The sequence below is a fragment of the Neomonachus schauinslandi genome, chromosome 7 (assembly GCF_002201575.2).
Source record: "Neomonachus schauinslandi chromosome 7, ASM220157v2, whole genome shotgun sequence".
NCBI lineage: Eukaryota > Metazoa > Chordata > Mammalia > Carnivora > Phocidae > Neomonachus > Neomonachus schauinslandi.
In genome coordinates, this window is record NC_058409.1 from 58,650,493 (window position 1) to 58,669,331 (window position 18,839).

The 18,839-nt window shown below is 41.9% G+C and overlaps 1 protein-coding gene across 1 annotated transcript in view; it reads left to right on the plus strand.

The window, feature by feature from the left end:
* Window positions 1–18,839, plus strand: part of RASGRF2 (Ras protein specific guanine nucleotide releasing factor 2) — a 236,367-nt gene that overhangs the window by 90,233 nt on the left and 127,295 nt on the right. Inside the window, exons 6-9 of the mRNA XM_021699693.1 lie at window positions 6,574–6,653; window positions 7,045–7,238; window positions 12,376–12,485; window positions 13,261–13,379. Of these exons, the coding sequence (XP_021555368.1) occupies window positions 6,574–6,653; window positions 7,045–7,238; window positions 12,376–12,485; window positions 13,261–13,379 (503 nt within the window). The remainder of the gene's footprint in view (window positions 1–6,573; window positions 6,654–7,044; window positions 7,239–12,375; window positions 12,486–13,260; window positions 13,380–18,839) is intronic.

Below are 18,839 nucleotides of genomic sequence, written 5' to 3' on the forward strand. Positions count from 1 at the left end.
CTTCATGGTACTTAAATTTTGATGTGGGAAAAGAGACAACGAATAGTGAATAAGTGAAATATGTAGTATATTATGTGGTGATGAGTGTTGTGGAAAAAGTCAAGATGGGGAGAGGAGAAGGGGAAAATGGGGGTGCCTGGGTGTTTTATGTAAAATTTAGTAATTGATTTTTGAATACATAATACATTTACGTTGTTCAAAATTCAAAACAACACGAAAATACCAAATAACTCTTGCTTTGTCTCTGCCCACCCCATTTCCCCCATTTTCTGTATTTAACCATTTTCACTAGTTTCTTATATATCTTTCTAGTGTTTCTTGATGTAGATCCAATCAAATATGAATATAGTGTTATTTTCCCCCTTCTTACACAAAAGACAATGAACTTTAATATGTACTTGCCTTTTTCACTTTTTTTAATTATGTTGTTAGTCACCATACAGTACTTCATTAGTTTTTGATGTAGTGATCCATGATTCATTATTTGTGTATAACACCCAGTGCTCATTGCAATATGTGCCTTTTTCATTTAACAGTATATTCTAGACATCTTCTGATATTGACATCTAAAGAGCATTCTATTTTTTAAAAAATCACTACATTGTTTTACATTATGTGAATGTGCCATAGTTTTTCTCTAGCCAGCCTTTGGAAAGGCCTCAAAGATAAGTTGATATTTGAATAAAGAACTTTATCAGTTAGGGCTGTAGGATGAAAACCAGCAGAACGGGTTGTCCTGGAAACCAAGGCAAGAGAGAACGAACTTTGTCAAAAAGGTCAATTAAATGATAATTGAGAACTGACCGTGGGTTTAACACAGAGCTTATTGGTAACTTTGATGAGGGGCCAAAGCCTCATTGGAGGGGACTTAGGAGAGAATGGGGGGAAGGATAATAATTGGAGAGAGTTGGTATCAAAAACTCAGTGTTGCTGGGGCGCCTGGGTGGCTCAGTTGGTTAAGCGACTGCCTTCGGCTCAGGTCATGGTCCTGGAGTCCCTAGATCGAGTCCCGCATCAGGCTCCCCGCTCAGCGGGGAGTCTGCTTCTCCCTCTGACCCTCCCCCCTCTCATGTGCTCTCTCTCATTCTCTCTCAAATAAATAAATCTTTAAAAAAAAAAAAAACAAAAAAAAACTCAGTGTTGCTATAGAGAGGAGCCCATAAACGAGATGCTACCTGGAGGTAAATGTAAAAGTATAAAAAAGTCTGTGTGTGTTTTAAGATGGGATAAAAATTACACTGATAACAAGGGGGAATGATGTAGGTAGAGAGGGGGAAATTGCTGGAGCAATAAACTTGCATAGACAAAAGTGGCTAGAACATGGTGTTCAAGTCAAGCTGGGAGCATAGAGAGGGAGGGAACAGTGCCTTGACACATATGTCATTAGGAAGCAAGGACAAGTGGTGACAGTGCTGATAGAAGGAAAGTGTTGGGGTTAGATAAGAGAAGAAAGGTGTAAAATAATGTAGTATAATTGTTAGGCAGCTGGAAGAGCCTATATTACTCTATTAAGCTGGTGGTCATGCCTTTGCAGTGAGACTAGTCAGGATGGTTGTGTTTTTCTTTAGCCACTTTCAGCTGCATGGGAGCAGGTGCAGAGTAGATGGATGGTTGGCTTATTGCTGTTGTGTGAGGCTAATACGATGAAATGAGAAATGAATAGGGGAGTTGAAGGTATATGCAAAGAAGAGATTATAACAATGAGCCATGGAATCTAAACTGTGTGGAGAGGGAAATGATGGTGTGAGGGGGTTGTGATGACAGGATCATGGCTTACGGTCCTGGTGATGTGAAAGGATTTTTAGAGTCAGAATTCTAAAGGAAGTGAATTGAAAGATAAGGAGGTGGTCAGAGAATAGTTTGCTTGAAACTGAGATAGGAAAGGGATGTAGTTACTGACAATGACAAGGTCTAAAGTATAGTCAAGGGAGTGTTGAGGTCAATGAAGGGTAAGATCCCTAGAGGAGAGGAGTTCAAAGGCCCTAGACGCCAGGATATTGCAATGTTGTTTTTTGTGCATATTAGAGTTGCCCAGAATTACGACAGGAGTAATGCTGGAGAGAGGACTGCCAGCGAGCTGGAAACTTGGAGCTCAGAACTCAAAGCATTAAAAGAGTGGCTGGGGAGAGTTCTGCTCCAAGATGGTGATGTAGGAAGACCCTAAACTCACCTCCTCAATGGAACACAACAAATTACACCTATTAATAGAACAGTTCTTCTTGAAGAAGAACTGAGGGCTTTACTGAACAGTTTCTGCACAACCAAAGATAGAGAGAAGGGCAAGAGAATAGCAAGAGAGAGGAAGACATGGTAACAAAGGGACTCAACCCTTGATGCTGCAAACAGCAGTGGGACTGGATAGTACTGAGGGGCCAGGAACAGATTCCTCTGTCCTTGGGTACAGAATAAAAGCCACAGTTTAAAAGAGCAACTGGCATATAAAAAAGAGACAACACCAGAAATTTGCCAAGTGGTGGAAGAGCCACGTGGGTGCTCTCCAAGTCAGAGGGACTGGAGAACGACACGGTCTATGTTCCCATCCCCCTTTTTTGTTTGTTTTTATAAAAACCTGGAAAAGTAACATATTAGTTTTGTTAGTTAACATGTTCACACACCTACATGTTTGGCTGTATACTCCTTTAAGGAAGTAACGTAAGTGTCCATCAACAGACCAATGGATAATAATAATAATACACACACACACACTCTAGAATATTACACAGCCATAAAAAGGGATGAGATTGTTCCATTTGAAACAACGTGGATGGACCTGGAGGGTGTTATAGTAAGTGACATAAGTCAGACTAAGAAAGAAAATACCATATGGTTCCACTCAAAAGTGGGATCTAAAATTAAATAAATAAGTAAGCAAAAAGGCGAAATTCGACCTATAAATGCAGAGAACAAACTGATGGTTGCCAGAGGAGAGGTGGGTGAGGTGCTGGGCAAAATGGGGGAAAGGGAGGAGGAGATACAGGCTTCCAGTTATGGGATGAGTAAGTCATGGGAATAAAAAGCAAAGCATAAGGAGTACAGTCAGTTGTATTGTAATAGTGATATAACGGGACAGATGGTAGTGAGCATAGTATAATGTATAAACTTGTCAAATCACTAATTGCACACTTAAAAGTAATGTAATATTGTGTATCAACTGTAGTAAAAAAATTTTTTTGAAGAAAAAGACCAAAAATTTTTGCAGTATATTTTAATTCGGCTTTTTAAAGAATTAGGCTTTTTTGCATTTATCTTATTTTATTTTGTTTTATTTTCTTTTATTATTGAAGTATATTTGACATGCAGTGTTATATTAGTTTCAGATGTACAAGGTAGTGATTCAACAATTCTCTACATTACTCAGTGTTCAACAGGATATGTGTACTCTTAATTCCCTTTATTTTACCCATCCTCGAGCCTGCGTTTAAGTTATTGCCAAATATGAGATAAAGGTTATTTTCCCTGGGTATTTATAAAGTGAAAACACTGTAAGGAAGATTTTAGGGACTAAATCACAGATCACAATTAAAATGCATTTAAATATTTAAAAAGGCACAGCTGGGGGTTTATAGATGACTGCAAAAAGAGTGGTTGATGGATGGTTACTTGTTTGTTTTTTTTTTAAACGATTTATTTATTTATTTGAGAGGGGAGGGGCAGAGGGAGAAGGAGAGAGAGAATGTCAAGCAGACTCCACATTGAGCGCAGAGCCCATCATCTTGGGGCTTGATCTCAAGACCCTGAGATCACGACCTGAGCCGAAACCCGGAGTCAGACGCTTAACTGACTGAGCCACCAGGTGCCCCTGGATGGAAACTTGTTAACAGGGGATTAGAAGCTTGACTTCTCTGTTGTGAGGTGGGAGGGAGATCTCCCTACATTAGATGGCAGTGGCCACATTCAAGTGTGTGGGACATCGCCCGGGACCTAAGGGAGGGCTTCTGCTCCTCAGGCTGCGCAGCTCACATTTTGGCAATGAACGTCATTCCAATGGTTCTGAGGACAACGGAAAGGATGGTAAACTGCACTCTGCACCGCATTGGTCTTAGGTCACCTCTGGGGATTTGTTTCCGTTGGATTGCCTGATCTGCAATGCGGAAGGCCAGGCTTGTCATATTGTTTAAATTCGGAGTCAGGATGTGCTGTGCCTCTTCTTGGAAGGCAAGGCTGTAAGCTCTTCACACAGTTAGCAGTTGATTACGATACCTAGTCCTTAATGGAGGTTTGAAGAGGTATGTTTTGATTTTTTGATTTTATTTATTTTTAAGATTTATGTTTTTATTTTTATTTTTTTACTTGTTATTTTTGCTTTTTAAAAAAGTTTTTATTTTAATTCCAGTTAACATACTGAGGAGGTATGTTTTTAAAGCTGAGGCTTATAGGGTGTTGTCATTGCTGTTGTTTAACTGGATTCCTTTCCTTGCCTTGCCTAAGTGGGAGGTACAGGCTTCCAGTTATGGCGGGTCAATTTTTTTGAATTTCTTTTTTTTTTTTTTAAGATTTTTAAATTTATTTATGAGAGAGTGAGCAAGTGGGGGGACGCAAAGGGTGAGGGACAAGCAGACTCTGTGAGCGTGGAGCCCGATGAGGGGCTCATTCTCACGACCCTGAGATCATGACCTGAGCTGAAACCAAGTCTGATGCTCAACCCACTGAGCCACACAGACGCTCCGATGTTTTTGAATTTCAACAGAGTTTATACTTAAAAAAAAATAACCTCCCTATCTACGTGCAAGATTGTTTCGTCTGTTTTCTAACCATCAAGGTATCAAATATGAAAGTAGATGGGGGCGCCTGGGTGGCTCAGTCGTTAAGCGTCTGCCTTCGGCTCAGGTCATGATCTCGGGAGTCCTGGGATCGAGCCCCGCATCGGGCTCCCCGCTCGGCGGGGAGCCTGCTTCTCCCTCTCCCACTCCCCCTACTTGTGTTCCCTCTCTCGCTGTGTCTCTCTCTGTCAAATAAATAAAATCTTAAAAAAAAAAAATATGAAAGTAGATGTATCAGTTATATACATTTTCAATGTAGGAAAGAAAAGCCTCTCTGTGAGCAGAGGGAGTTCACTACTTACAGAAGTCTTTGGAAGAGCTGGAGGAGTAACGTCAGGGAGCTGCCCCCGGAGCTTTGAGTTCAAGGGCACAGCACCACAGACATGCTTCAGTGGTTAGCACAGTACGACCACCACCATTGCCGTCATATCTGCCTCTCAGGGCCGGGAAGCTGTTGCCTAGAAACTAGGACGGTGAAGCTGGGTGCTGGAATGGCCCCTAAAACACACACATCTCCATGACTGATTTTCAGCAACAGGAAGATCGCCTCTACTCCTGTCTTCCGTGTCTTACCAAGTGCATCCGTCGGCGCAACTGGTAGAACTGAACTCACATCCAGAACCGCATTGCCAAGGGAGGCTGGGGAGCGTAGCTTTAGCTCTCTATCCCGTCCACCTAGAAGGAGGACGGGATGGAGGTTGAAAGACTAATACACAATATGCACCAAACTAGATTTGGTTGAAATCCTTGCACAGCAAACACCGCTTGGTTAACATTTCTGTAAAAGAAAAACAAATTATCCTCTTCAAGCAGTGTGTTTTTTGTTTCAGGGACCATTTGGAAAAAGTTCAGGATTTCCCATTGATGTTTATGTAGTGGAATTTGACTTCAGCAAACCAGAGTATCTCACTTACATGAATGATTCTATATTTAATTGTGTCGATGTGTTAGTTCAGAAAAGGCTTTAGAGGTTCATGCCAGTGGGTGAATTGTAATGAGGAGAAAGCAAAAGTTGCTTTGGTAACTACTCTTCTTGAACCTTTTAGAAATTTGGACCTCTAACAATGCATAGTTCTCATTTTAGTAACTCCATGTAGGCTTCGTCCTTTTCAGAGGATTCTTTCACATTTCTGTCTTGGGAGTCTTAGGAGTGATTACAATAGAGTTCTGCCAAACCTTTGCTATGGACTTTTTCCCCTCTCTCCTGTCAAAACTCATTTTGATTAAAGAGAGTCCTTTCCCTGAGATATCATGTAAAATCAAATCTAAGAGAAAAAGGATCACAACTAATTTTTTGATTATCAGTTGAAGTGCTACATTCTAACAGTAGAAAGATGTTTCTATTATAAATTGATAAAGAGAGTTATATGACAGTGATTTGGTACTTACTCTCTTCCAGTATTTGAAGCTTAGCTCAGAATTTTCTTTGAATTTTTAAGATTGTCTGGAAGAGGGATGCCTGGGTGGCTCAGTCAGTTAAGCATCTGCCTTTGGCTCAAGTCATGGGGATGGAGCCCTGCGTCAGGCTCCCTGCTCAGAGGGGAGCCTGCTTTTCCTCTCTCACTCCCCCTGCTCGTGCTCTCTCTCTCTCTGACAAATAAATAAATAAAATCTTAAAAAAAAAAAGATCGGAAGGCACATTGTTTTGTGAGGGCTAGTGCAATCCATGTTATTATTGGGTATATAGTTTGGAGGCCCTGGGAGACATGTATATCATGTATTTATTAAGACTTTAAGGACTCAGTGGGCTTCTTTAACATATAGACACTTAACAATGACTGGATTATATTATTTTTCCATTTTTTTTTTATAGTGAAACGATCATGTTTCTTCATGAAATATTTCACCAAGGACTGAAGGCAAGGATAGCAAACTGGCCTACTCTAATTTTAGGTAAGTGCATGCTTTAGAGGTAAAAGATTTTCTCTTAATATGGCTACAATTAAAGTAAAGTAACTTCAACATCATTGAGCCCACATTGTCTGAGTTTCCCCATTGACCTGTGAGCTTCCTTGGGTACTGGGCTTATTTTTCATTGCCCTTCCAGCCCTTTCCCCTGGCCTGTCACGGTGCATCTGGGGCTAGAGTTGCGCCCCACCCCCAGGTTCATTATACCAGATCTATCAGTCATTCAGGCATCTGAAGTGGGGGGCCCCAGGCACGTGTGACCCCGGTGCTGGGAGCCCCTCTCGGCCAGTCCCATGGAGTGAACAGAGCCTCTCCTCATCCCTCGAGAATTTACCAAGCACAGAGAGAAACTGCCATGTTTACTTCTTTTTTCCAGCTGATCTGTTCGATATTTTGCTCCCCATGTTGAACATTTATCAAGAATTTGTGCGTAATCACCAGTACAGCCTCCAAGTGCTTGCCAACTGTAAGCAAAACAGAGATTTTGACAAACTCTTGAAACAGTATGAAGCCAACCCTGCCTGTGAGGGGAGGATGCTGGAAACGTTCCTGACCTATCCAATGTTTCAGGTAAGTCATCTGGGACACATCTCATAAGTCAGTGATTGCAGTCTGGTGGTGCTGGTACCTCGGGTGACCAGAGCAAGGTGTGCAAGGATGCCCTGTGGGGGATTATGGCACAAGTGCGTTGTCTGTCGTCTTGAGCTTGACCCTGAGATAAACAAATATATGCCATCCATTTTCTCTCTGTGTAGTATAGGGAAGAAAAGTGGGCATCATTTTTTTGTTATTGTTGTTTTTTTCAACCAGGCATTTTTGGAGCAATTAAATCAGGAAGGATTTTTTGCAAAGTAGCACAATTTTCTCTTTACAGAAAGATTCCACACAGACTTCTTCCATGGAGTCTCCTCCTCCAGCATGTTTAAAAATATTATCAGGTTTACAGAAATAGGATGCTGTGCAAAAGTTCCAGTATATGCTGGTTGCATAAAAGGCTTCTGCGGGGTGGAGTGGCTGCTGGGAAAGTCTTTGTTTCCTGCCCATCCTCCCCGCCCTGTTACAATTGCTGTTGAAGCTCGTCTTGAGCTGGTCTGGAGCTCTGGGGAGCAAAAGGAGGATGTGCTGGGTCACAGAGGCTGTGGAGACATAAGGGTCTGGAGGCTCTGGCTGGACCTGGGGACTCTTGGCCCCTAGTTGGGTTGCTGCCTTGAGGCTGGGGCTTGTCCTTACATTTACTTTTTGGCATTAGAGCACCCTGAGGGATCGAGCACACTTGTGTTCTTGCCTGTAGCTAGGGCTTTACCGTGAAGAGTCCTTGAGTGAGGACAGCAGAGGCCAAAATGTGAATTGAATCTCCTGTTCTTTTGAAAAGTGTAGATTCTGTTCTTTTGGACAGGCATTGAGTGTTCTCATTGTGGAATTTATGGGGCTTCTGGCCAGGCCTCCAGACTGTCATGTGGTAAACCAATTCTCCTAATCATGTGTTAGGGCTTCTGCGGAGAGCTTTGCCCCCCTGAACAGGCATCACTGACCCCAGCTGATCATTTTGTAGCCTCCGAAAGAAATGTTGCTCTGGTTCATAATTGTTTATCCTAAGGTTTGTCAATCCTGCTTGAAATCCTGGAAGTCACCATAGAGGTTTAGTAAGATTTTTAAAAACCAAAAGGATGCATTTGAAACAACTTAAATATAGTGAAACTTTATAATGTTATTGTGTTCTTTCATGGAACTGAGTTGTTTAAACTCTTTGCCTTTCTGAGGAAATATTTTGCAAGAAAAACTTCAAAGCAAAAAAAAAAAGTTTACTTTTTTTTTAACCTTATAAAAATTGTAATTTAAGCTTTTATTTATAGTGAAACAAACTTTATGTAGTGCAATGCTCTGAGATTCTGTTTGAACCTTTGGCAGTTACCTCCGGGTTAGGACTAAATACCCGAAATTGTGTCTTTTTGGCAACTTCATTTCAGGTGAATATTCAAAGGTAGAGTGGTGAAAGGCACATGGAACATTCAGGGAGGTACTTAGCTCCCTTTCTGACAACCCACTGATGTCTTCCCGAGGCCTATTTAATTTCCCCTTGGTCTCATTCAGTGTTTTAAAATGCCACAACTGCACTTGCATGTTAGGGGAGGTATCCAAACACAGTAGAATGTAGGGCCTTGGAAAGCCCTTCGGATCACCTTACAAATGCTGAGATACTCTCCTACCACCTGCCCTCCTTTGCCCTGGAGTATAAGCCCAGTCAGAATGACTTGGCATTTTGATTGACTCCAAGGAATTCCCATAATGTCAGGAAAGGACAGTTGGACTGAGAATCTTTAGGAGACCTGGATGTCTTGCTCACCCTTCAGTTGTACCATTGAGGAAAATAATTGAACTAATCTAAATCTCGGTTTCTTACTCTTAAAATTGAGGCACCTGAGCTCTAGTCATCTCCCAGAGCTCTAGCTATCTGAATCTGTGATCCTAGGGGGACTACACCGGTTCTGAAAGTCACTATGTGGCAGTGCAAGGAGCCTGGTGTTTGTCCAAGAATCCTTATCCCAAGACTGTGGTGGCCCCAAACCCTAGAATTTAGCTGAAGGGTCAGATGTTGAGGTTCTCTGGCTTCTTCCAGACCAGGGTAACCAAAGGCACTGGTTATGAGAGCCATTGTTCTGGGAGAAACCTCAAACTTGAAGATAATTTAGCCAGCGTTGGTCCAAACTGCAAGAAATGTGCAAATTGAAAGAACATGGAATTGTGCTGTTTATTTATTTGCTTCCCTATAACTATTTTGAACAGACCAAGAGGGGAAGCCCCATCAGAATTTGCTACCTAAGAGCCTCATTCTCCTTGGGTGTCTCTCCTCTGCCTTGTTCGCTTGGTGTCTCTTCTTCCTGCCTTCTCCCTAGGAGTGACCCTATGGGACACTTGGGGGAAAATTGCCCTTTCTGGAAGCTTGAAGGTTTTTTACTTCCTAGGTTCGTTCTGTCCTTCTTGTTCCCTTTGGGTTCTTTCACAGATGCGGGGAAATAGTCATGGAAGCGTTGGCTCCCTCGGAGGGTCTAACTGTTGCTATTTCCCTCTGCACGCTGTGCAGCAGTACCTCGGCACCTCCTCCTTGCTCTAGCGGAGGCTGGACCTTGGGCCGAGGTGGAGGCACCACACTTCTTTTGCTATAAGGCAGCAGTAGAAGATGTGACCCTAGTTCATGCCACCAAGGGACCTCTGGCCAGACTTTTTCTTGAGTCTAGACATGGGGGTGGAGGTTGGTGTGGGCACAGGGGAGAGGCGATTGGCGGCCTTTAGCCTGTGTATGTGTAGAAGAGAAAAGTGTGATATTCTTCCTTTTTCTGGGCCCTTCGTCAAGTCCATTGTTGCTGTTAATGTCCTATGGAAACATGGGGGAATTGTAGAATTTGGATGATGCAGTAAATTTATCCTCAATTGAACTATCAGACCAGTAAGTCCAAGTGTTGCCAAGAAAAAAATTTGTTATGGAAAATAATGTAGTCATTAACATAATTTTTCATTAGCAAAGGCAGTGGCTTGAAGGGTACCCTTTAAATTGGCTTCAGCTGCTCATAAGTCCATAGGTAAGCCACTCATGAGATCTGCCCCTGACAAGAACAGTGGTGTGAGATGTTCTCCAGAAAGTAGCCACTTGCAGCTCTAGCCGCCTAGTCACTGTAATTGGAGAGCCAGCTAATTAATGTCTATAAAGTGATAAATATTGTTCCATAACTGAAAGGAGAATTAGATTCGTCTGGACAGCACTTACTGTGATTCTTGGTTTTGAGGTGAAACAGATGTATAATCAGCTCTTGACTATACAGATGAGCTCTTTGGAGAGTCGTCCACTTCTCTGCAGAACGTCCTTTCCCGGCTTTTTGGCAGCTTCAGGCTTGTTTGTTCTTCCATCAGAAAGTTGAAAGGGCCAGTCTCCGAATATCAAATCCATCTACTTGAATCTTAGCCAAGGAGCTCTCTAAAATAGATTTAATTAATGGGGGAAGATCATGAAGCTATTGACTAAACTTAGTTTTGTGGGTTTTCAGTGCATGCATTATAAATGTCAGGCTCTCCCACTCCTACCTTCTTTGTTATGAAAAATGTAGTGCATTAGCTGTTGATTGCCTTGATTTTCTTGTAGGACTGCTGACTTAGAGGCAAACTTACCCATCATGACATTGTGCAGAAGGGATATGTGAAAGTGTACGTATCCCAGGGGCCTTTACCAGGAGAAGTTTTATGGGACGGAGAGACAGAAAGCGTCCTCCACATGTCTTACAGAGGAAGGAGTCTCCCTCCTCTAAGGAGTCTGTCTGAACTTCCCAAACCTTAATATGATGACATTCCCTAGGACAAGGTCCCAGAGTATCAGCTGCAGATCCATGTCTGTGCTCGTGGTACTGCCCTTTGTGCTCATGCATAAACATGGGCTTTCAGTAAACCACAGTAAGTAACCCAGTGAAGGCCACCACCTGAACGAGAGCAGAAGCAGATCCATGGATAGAGCCGCCAACACCTCAGGACAGGATGGAAGGAGCTAGGCACTGCATCCTGTTTTACTTTCTTCATTCTCAGAAGTCCTTGCAAGGGCCTAGTGAGACCCCAGGCCCCACAGAAGAGACCCAGTGGGTTCGTGCACCCGTTAAAGTCATGAGCATGGTTGGCTCTGGCATTTACTGTGAGACCACCTTGGGCAGGTCACCAGACTGCTTCACACTTTGTTTCCTCCTTCTCTCTGAAAAATGGAGAAATAACCCTTATGTTGCTGTGAAGGTTTGGGTGTACACGCCAACCTCGAGCTCCGATCTGACCCATAGCAGGCAGTGTTATGATACCTGTGGTTCATGCATGTTGTTATTAAAATTAAGGCCGCTGCCTCAGCTTTCTAAAAAATTTTAGTCTGTAAGCCAGTAAAAAATGAATATGTAGGATCGCTATAACTTGAGTTAAATCTCTACAGTGTTTTATTAAAATCTTCATAGGGCTGGTGGAGTTTCTGCTTTTGACAGAATTCAGGTAGTTTATCCATAAACAAAAGTATAAGTAAATAATGTAATTAACAATACTTTTTGCTGCTAGAAGGACGAGTTAGGGTAAAGTAGGATGAGAATTTAATAAAGGTGAGTATATCTTCTCCCAGGTTTTAATTCTTAGAACATTGCAGTAGGATTGTGAATTTAAAAAAAAATTGTGGGGGTGCCTGGGTGGCTCAATCGGTTAAGCATTTGACTTTAGCTTAGGTCATGATCTCAGGGTCCTGGGATCAAGCCCCGTATGGGGCTCCCCACTCAGCAGGGAGTCGGCTTGTCCCTCTCTCTCTCTCTCTGTCCCTCCCCCCTCTCGTGCTCTCTCTATCTCTCAAATAAAAAAAAAATTGTGAACGAATATATCTAAAATACAGACTCATGTGACTTGATAATTGCTTTATGTTTCCCTATGAGCCAATTTTCAAATCTTATGATTAAGAAATATATGATTATATTAAAAAAATCTAAAGAAACAACTGTTTCTTTGGAACATAATATTTTATTACTCTCTTCTTGTGTTCTTGGTGAATGTGTGTATGTGTATGTGTGTGAAGTTTGAAGCATAGTTCATTTCAAAACTGTTAAAGTAGAGATGAGCCTCTCAGACATGATGATGGCACAGTAGAGAACATCCCAGGGTTACTCATCCTGACCTCTTGCTCACGATGGCCTTTATTTGCATTTAGATCCCCAGGTATATCATCACACTTCATGAACTCCTAGCTCATACACCCCATGAGCATGTGGAAAGGAAAAGTCTGGAGTTTGCTAAATCGAAACTAGAGGAACTGTCCAGGTATGTGGAGAACTGATAATAAAGGCTTGATTCGAGAAAGCAGTAAGTTGGTCTCTGTGGAAACCTAATATATTTATGTCCAGGGAACAAGAAGCAAGGCATAGTCCAGCTTCTCAGATTCACCTGAATGTGAAATGCTAGCTCTTCAGATGGTACTGAATCAGCATACACATTAATTTTAACCAAGAAAAAATACATCTTTGAAAATGTTTTTATAGCATGTGAATTTATGTAATTGAGATTATAGGTGTATTTGGGTTTAAGTTCGAAAGTGTTAACATTTCTTTTAGCGTAATAGGGGAAGATGATTTTTAGTTGTATCTTTGTGTTCATATTTGACAAGAAGCTAGAGAATGTGTATTTTGGATTTTTCAGTGAGTTTTCACTGTTTCAGGGAATTATTTACCTCCGTGTTCCTTTAGCTTATATGGAATAAATGGATAAACGTCTCTAATTTGCTCCACCTCTGAGGAATGGCATTCTAATTTCAGTGAAGGGAGCTGTTCATAAAATAATATGTTGCTTTCCTGTTGCATTTATAAGCAACATGCCCAGGGTACTCATTGGGCGCTGACCCACTTGTCATTTAGAATCGTGATGTACATTGGCTTTGGTTTGAGTCATGGCTGGTTGAAGCCTGAGGTCTGCTCTCCCCACAGCCTCAGTTGTACTGATCCAAGCTCAAAACTGAGCTTCCCAGAGAGAGCTCTTTGCATACCGGCTGGGGCTATAGAAAATCTCTCTCCCTGTGATCTGTCCGTGCTATGTCTGACAGGATAATGCACGATGAAGTGAGTGACACTGAAAACATAAGGAAGAACCTTGCCATAGAAAGAATGATCGTAGAGGGCTGTGATATTTTGCTGGACACCAGCCAGACTTTCATCCGCCAAGGTAAGTCCTTGTTCGGTGGACCCGCGGTCTTAACGATCTCTGCGACTGTCACATTATCCCTGGCAGATCCTGGAAGGCATTTTGGAGCAGGCCTCATGGAGCTGTGTGATTGATACTGTTCGTGCAGAACATCCCCCTGGCTTTGACCGAGGCTGTGCGTGAGGCCCACCTTTGTGCTGTTTCTTTTCAGGGGCCATGAAAAACAGCAACACAATAATAGTAAAGCACGAGTGGGACAGTAAATTACATTCTGACTGGACTCTCCTCCTCAGTGGACCAGACATTCTCTACAGCTCCAAGGAGGACAGATCGGTCTGGCCGATGAGAGTGGCAGTGCCAGGTGGCGATGATACACAGGCCAAGGCCCAAGAGAAACTTGCGTTACTCAAAGCCCTTTCCCATAGCGGTGGGGACCATGTCCGAAGTGAAAACAGCTGTCTCTTGTTCCCCTTCTTCATCAGCACTTCTGGATCAGCCCCACATGATATGATTTGATTCTGTTGGCAACTCCAGTTGCCCAGTGAAATGTCTCTTGACCCCTGCCAGGCTTTGGTAATGGGGAGTGGGTCTTGTCTGTGGGGTGGGTGCTTGGCAAGCATCCCCTAGTATACAAAGCTTTGGAAGTGTTGAAGCTGTGGAGAAAGCAGCCACCAAACAGCACAGCTCCCTCCAGGGCCCTAAACCCCCTCCAAAATCCTTTTTCAGTGCTTAGGTGTTCTGAGGGAAGGGAGCATGCCCCATGGAGTTGATCTGAGACGATACATTGCGCACATTTATAGTTTTGGACTTGGTGAGCAGTGGCACATGAATTTAGAACTAGGATTAACCTTTAATGTAGTTTCTGTTCCTAATGTGCTGGTATCATTGGAGATATTTGCATTTCCGTTGCCTACCAAAATGTGCTGCTTAGCATTTTTTTTTTTACCTCATCCAACAAGACATTGTTTGAGTTGTGAACATACATTTTTTTGCACAGAATACTTAAAAAATGTAACATGCGCTCTTCTATTTTCCATTATTTATTTACAGAGAGAGAAATTACACATATGTTCAAGTTTGGAAGTATATTTTAGGAAATGATAACTTTTCTCATTTTTGGCTTTTGATATTGATTTTCCTTTAAATATAGCGCAGTATAATGCTAAACAACATCAGGCCTCCCTAATCCCCCTCTGTTCCTCCGCACAGACTGTGTCCCCACATGGCTTCCTGCCTTCCTGGCCCTTGCCTGGCTCTGTGCCTTCTCGTGTGCTGTCCCTAGCCCGGGGATGGGGACTGCCTTTGTCCATCCCTTCTGTGCCTATCAAAGGTCTGCATGTCCTTCTGGGCTCAGGTCAGACTCCTCTAGGGAGCCTTTTACAATTTTCTCCTCATCTTTCTCTCCCCTTCCCTCCAGTTAGAATGACTTTACCTTCCTCCTGGTTTCGAGGCCCCTCCCTCCTCGTGCATGTTTTATCCTCTGGTTCATTATAGGTACACATTGGCACGCCTGTCACTCCCAGCCATTATTACTCTGGAGGGCCGTGTTTATGAATTCTCTCCTGCCTTATACGCTGCTTTCCATTGTAGATACCTGAAAGACGGGCATTGGAGTAAATTGAATTGCTTGTTGCATTGCAGTTTGGGTTGTTAGATGTCTTGTTTTGTATTTTTCTTGTATTTGAAGTTCATGGAAAAAATACTAATTGACTAGAGCTTTAGAATACATGAGAATGCAAACAAATGTTTCTGTAACTAGTATTCTATTTCTGAAAGGCCTTTTGATTGAAAAGTATTATGCATAAACATTTATTTCTACAAACTTAGACTGCTCTTATCTAAGTTTGAAAAAAAACATCTCTAATGAAAAATGCTGGAAGGCCGAGTATATTGAATAAGTCATTTTTTTTTTCAATGCACCTGGAGGAAAAGCCCTCACGAGCCGCCTCTCCCTTTGATTCCTGTCCAGATGTTACTGATTGCCTGTTTGTGCCACATGTTTAAAGCACTTCTGTCAGCTATTAATATATCTGATGTTATTATTGTATTGATGTTGATATAATGATTTGTCTTTACAGTATTTTTCTGTATTGTTTGGCTGGTTAGTGTGTTTAGGAATTATTCAATAAAGTTGATTTTAAAAAATCAGACCTGAATCTGAAAGTAGAAAGGAATCCAATTACATATAATTTGGGAAGTTTACATTGTTTTGCTTTGGTTGCTCCTATTATTACTTCTCCTTAATACCCTTAACAGACTTTAAAACCCAGTGAGGTGGGTTTCTTATTCTTTTAAACTTTGAAGGATTCTATTTTCTTTGAAATGGACTACAACCTAGCTCTAATTGTCCACTAGTATTTGTGTTACTTACTTTTAGGGAAGGTATGAGGTATGTTTCTGTGTGTGTGTGTGTGTGTGTGTGCATGCACGCACGTGCACATATGCACAAATATATGTGTGGTTTTAATCTTAAATGAATTGTTATTCTGAGGACTAGAAAAAAGAAACCATCCAGGTCACCCAAAAGGCCTCCTTGGAATAGGGGCATCACCTAATCTCAAATCTCAATCTGTGGGAATTTAGTGATTGAAATCACAGAAGCTTTATTGTAAATTGTTTCTAATGATTAAACAGTTGATGAGCAGGATGCAAAGGACTATATCATATTGCGGTCTGATAATGTCATTTATTTTCTTTCTTTTTTTAAAAAATTTATTTGCTAGAGAGAGAGAGAGAGAGTGAGTACAAGCAGGGGGAGTGGCAGAGGGAGAAGCAGGGAGCAAGGAGCCCGATGCGGGACACAATCCCAGGACCCTGGGATCATGACCCGAGCCGAAGGCAGACGCTTAACCGACTGAGCCACCCAGGCGTCCCGATGTCATTTATTTTCTAAAGTCTACTTAGAGTTTGTTGAACTAAAGTGTAAGAGCCCAAAGCAACAATAGGAAGACAGCATAACCATGTCACTGGACATCAAATCCTGCCCCCTCCTCTTCCTTGCTGTAGGATACTGGGCAATTTACTTAACCCTCCTTTGCCTCCCTTTGCTCTCCTTGCGTTGGAGTTAATAGTACCCAGCTTTTCGGGATGTGGTGAAAATGACACGGACTAATAATGCTCACAGGAGCATCTAGACTAGTGCCTGTGTGAGTATGATGTAAATTTAAAAACCAAGATCTAAATTTTGAAATGAGTTTCTATTTTTCAGTAACATGAAATATATATGAATATTTAGTAGACGATAAGGCACCTTACTAAGTTGACATTTTGCACAAAACCGTTCTACATAGTCAACGTCTTGTGGAAATGTGACTCAGGATCATTAAGTGAAGGTGACCGAATTCAGAGCTAAATGCATTGAGAATGAGACCTGGACCTCTGTGGTACCTTAATCATTCCCAGACTGGAAATTATGTCCTTTCAGTGTAGCAGTGTTCTTTGGAATTGTAACATGGGGTCTGGAAATAATTGTACCTCCTCAAATACCTAACCAAATAACCTGGAAATTGCTCTTCGTTGCTTCTCACTACTGAGTGGAATGAAGAATAAGGGCGTTAGCCGGTCCTGAATGCCACTCTTTCGGAATTTAGTGATTGAATTAACAGAAGCTTTGTTGTAAATTGACCCCAATTATTAGGTTGAACGGTGATAGAGATGCAAGGGACTGTGTTGCAGCTATGGTCTGATACTGAGGAATTACTAATTTAATACTAAATATTCCTTTAACTTGTATTAACTAGAGGGGAGTCCCCAAGTCTTATAGTTGTGTTGAAACACCAGGTCAAACATAAGATAAAATGTGAAAAAAAAATCCACCTAACATGTTTTTTCCAATATGATTATTTTATAAACCAAACAATAGTGTTGAAATTACTCACTTTTAATTCTGATGTATAGACTTCTGTATATACCTAATATACATAGCGAGATCAACAGTTACAGATCAAGCAGATTAGTGTATCGTTGCTAATGAAACATTAATTTTTTTTACCTGAAAGGTGAAATTCACAGTATTATTAACATATGAGCTAACAGTGTATTCTGTAATTTCTGTTTTACAAAATCATTAAATGCTAGAAGCACTTAACACATAATATTGAGTCTTCATGAACTTGGTTACCTTTCTGAAAATGACTCCTATACCTGTTTATCCACCAGGATATTTGTTTTAAGCTCCAGTCTGCCCTGACTGATCTCACGACCACCCATGGCAAAGCTAGAATGTACTGTCTTCTCCCATCCGATCCCTTTCCAAGGGTCAGTTTTAATGTTGCTGAATCCACTGCTGTCTCCTGGCCATGCCACTCACTCTGGTGTGATCTTAAGAGAGCTGCTTAGCCCCTCAGGCCTCAGTTTTCTCTTCTGTGAAATGAGGGGTGAATCAGGTCCTCTTCTGAAAGAGCTCCTCTGGTTTCATTCCAGCCCGTGAGCCCCATGAGTACGATCCTTCTGCTATTACTCGCTCATTTACTTCTCTAGGCATTCTGCCTTCTGCTCTCCTCACCCCTCCTTTACTCTTCAAATTTAATTACTTGCTGCTTGTGCTCTCTGACAGCTCGCTCCCACCTGCCTCACCTCCTCCTTTCCCTCTCCTCTTGCCTGTTCCCTTCAGCAGAGTCAAGCCTTCTCCTGCCCCTTGTTCCTCAGTCCCACGCCCTCCCCTAGGACTCTTTCCATGCTATTCTTTGCTCCCCGCCCCCCCCCCCAGCCGCCCACCCCGCCTCTCTCCGGCAGCCCCCCCCAAACACTCACCTGAATAGATGGAATCTGCCCATGGAGGCTTGGATCCCACCCGCCCCCCACTCTCTCACCCCCACCCCAGCCCCACCCTTCTTTAGATCTCTGTTAAGAAGTAGATGCTATTTGGAATATTCATATGCTAATGTGAACATTTTGTGACCCACACAGTCCTAGTTTTACCATTTTACATATACGAACAACTTTAGTGGGGTTTTCACCACCTACGGAAGTAATCTATGCTCATTAAAAAATAATCAAGAAATGCAGAAAATGTATGAAGAGGAAATGAGGTTGCCTGCAATCTCGTTTTTTAGTGCTGACCCCTGTTAATATTAAAGGGTTGGATATGCATTTAATGGTTCTTATGGGACTGATACGTGCCTTTGTAAGGCTGCATTTGGGGTAGGTAGTAGATTGAACAAATAGTAGAAATATTGCTGACTCAAGGTAATTCAGAAGTCAAGGTATTTACAAGAATCTTTCCTAGTATTTTTTGGTTTGATATCTAACTTAGATTGGAATTTTATTTTGTGGGGAGAGGGAGGTCATTATTAAGGTGAAATTATAAAGTCTCTGTACAGCTTCTCACATTGAATGGAAGACACAGGTTTGCTCACAGGAATGCTCTGGGTATAGACTTCATGACTTCTTTTCCATTTAGATTTCACAAAGAATTTTTCTCACACTTTATTTTTATTCATTCATTCATTCATTCATTTATTTATTTATTTATTTATTTAT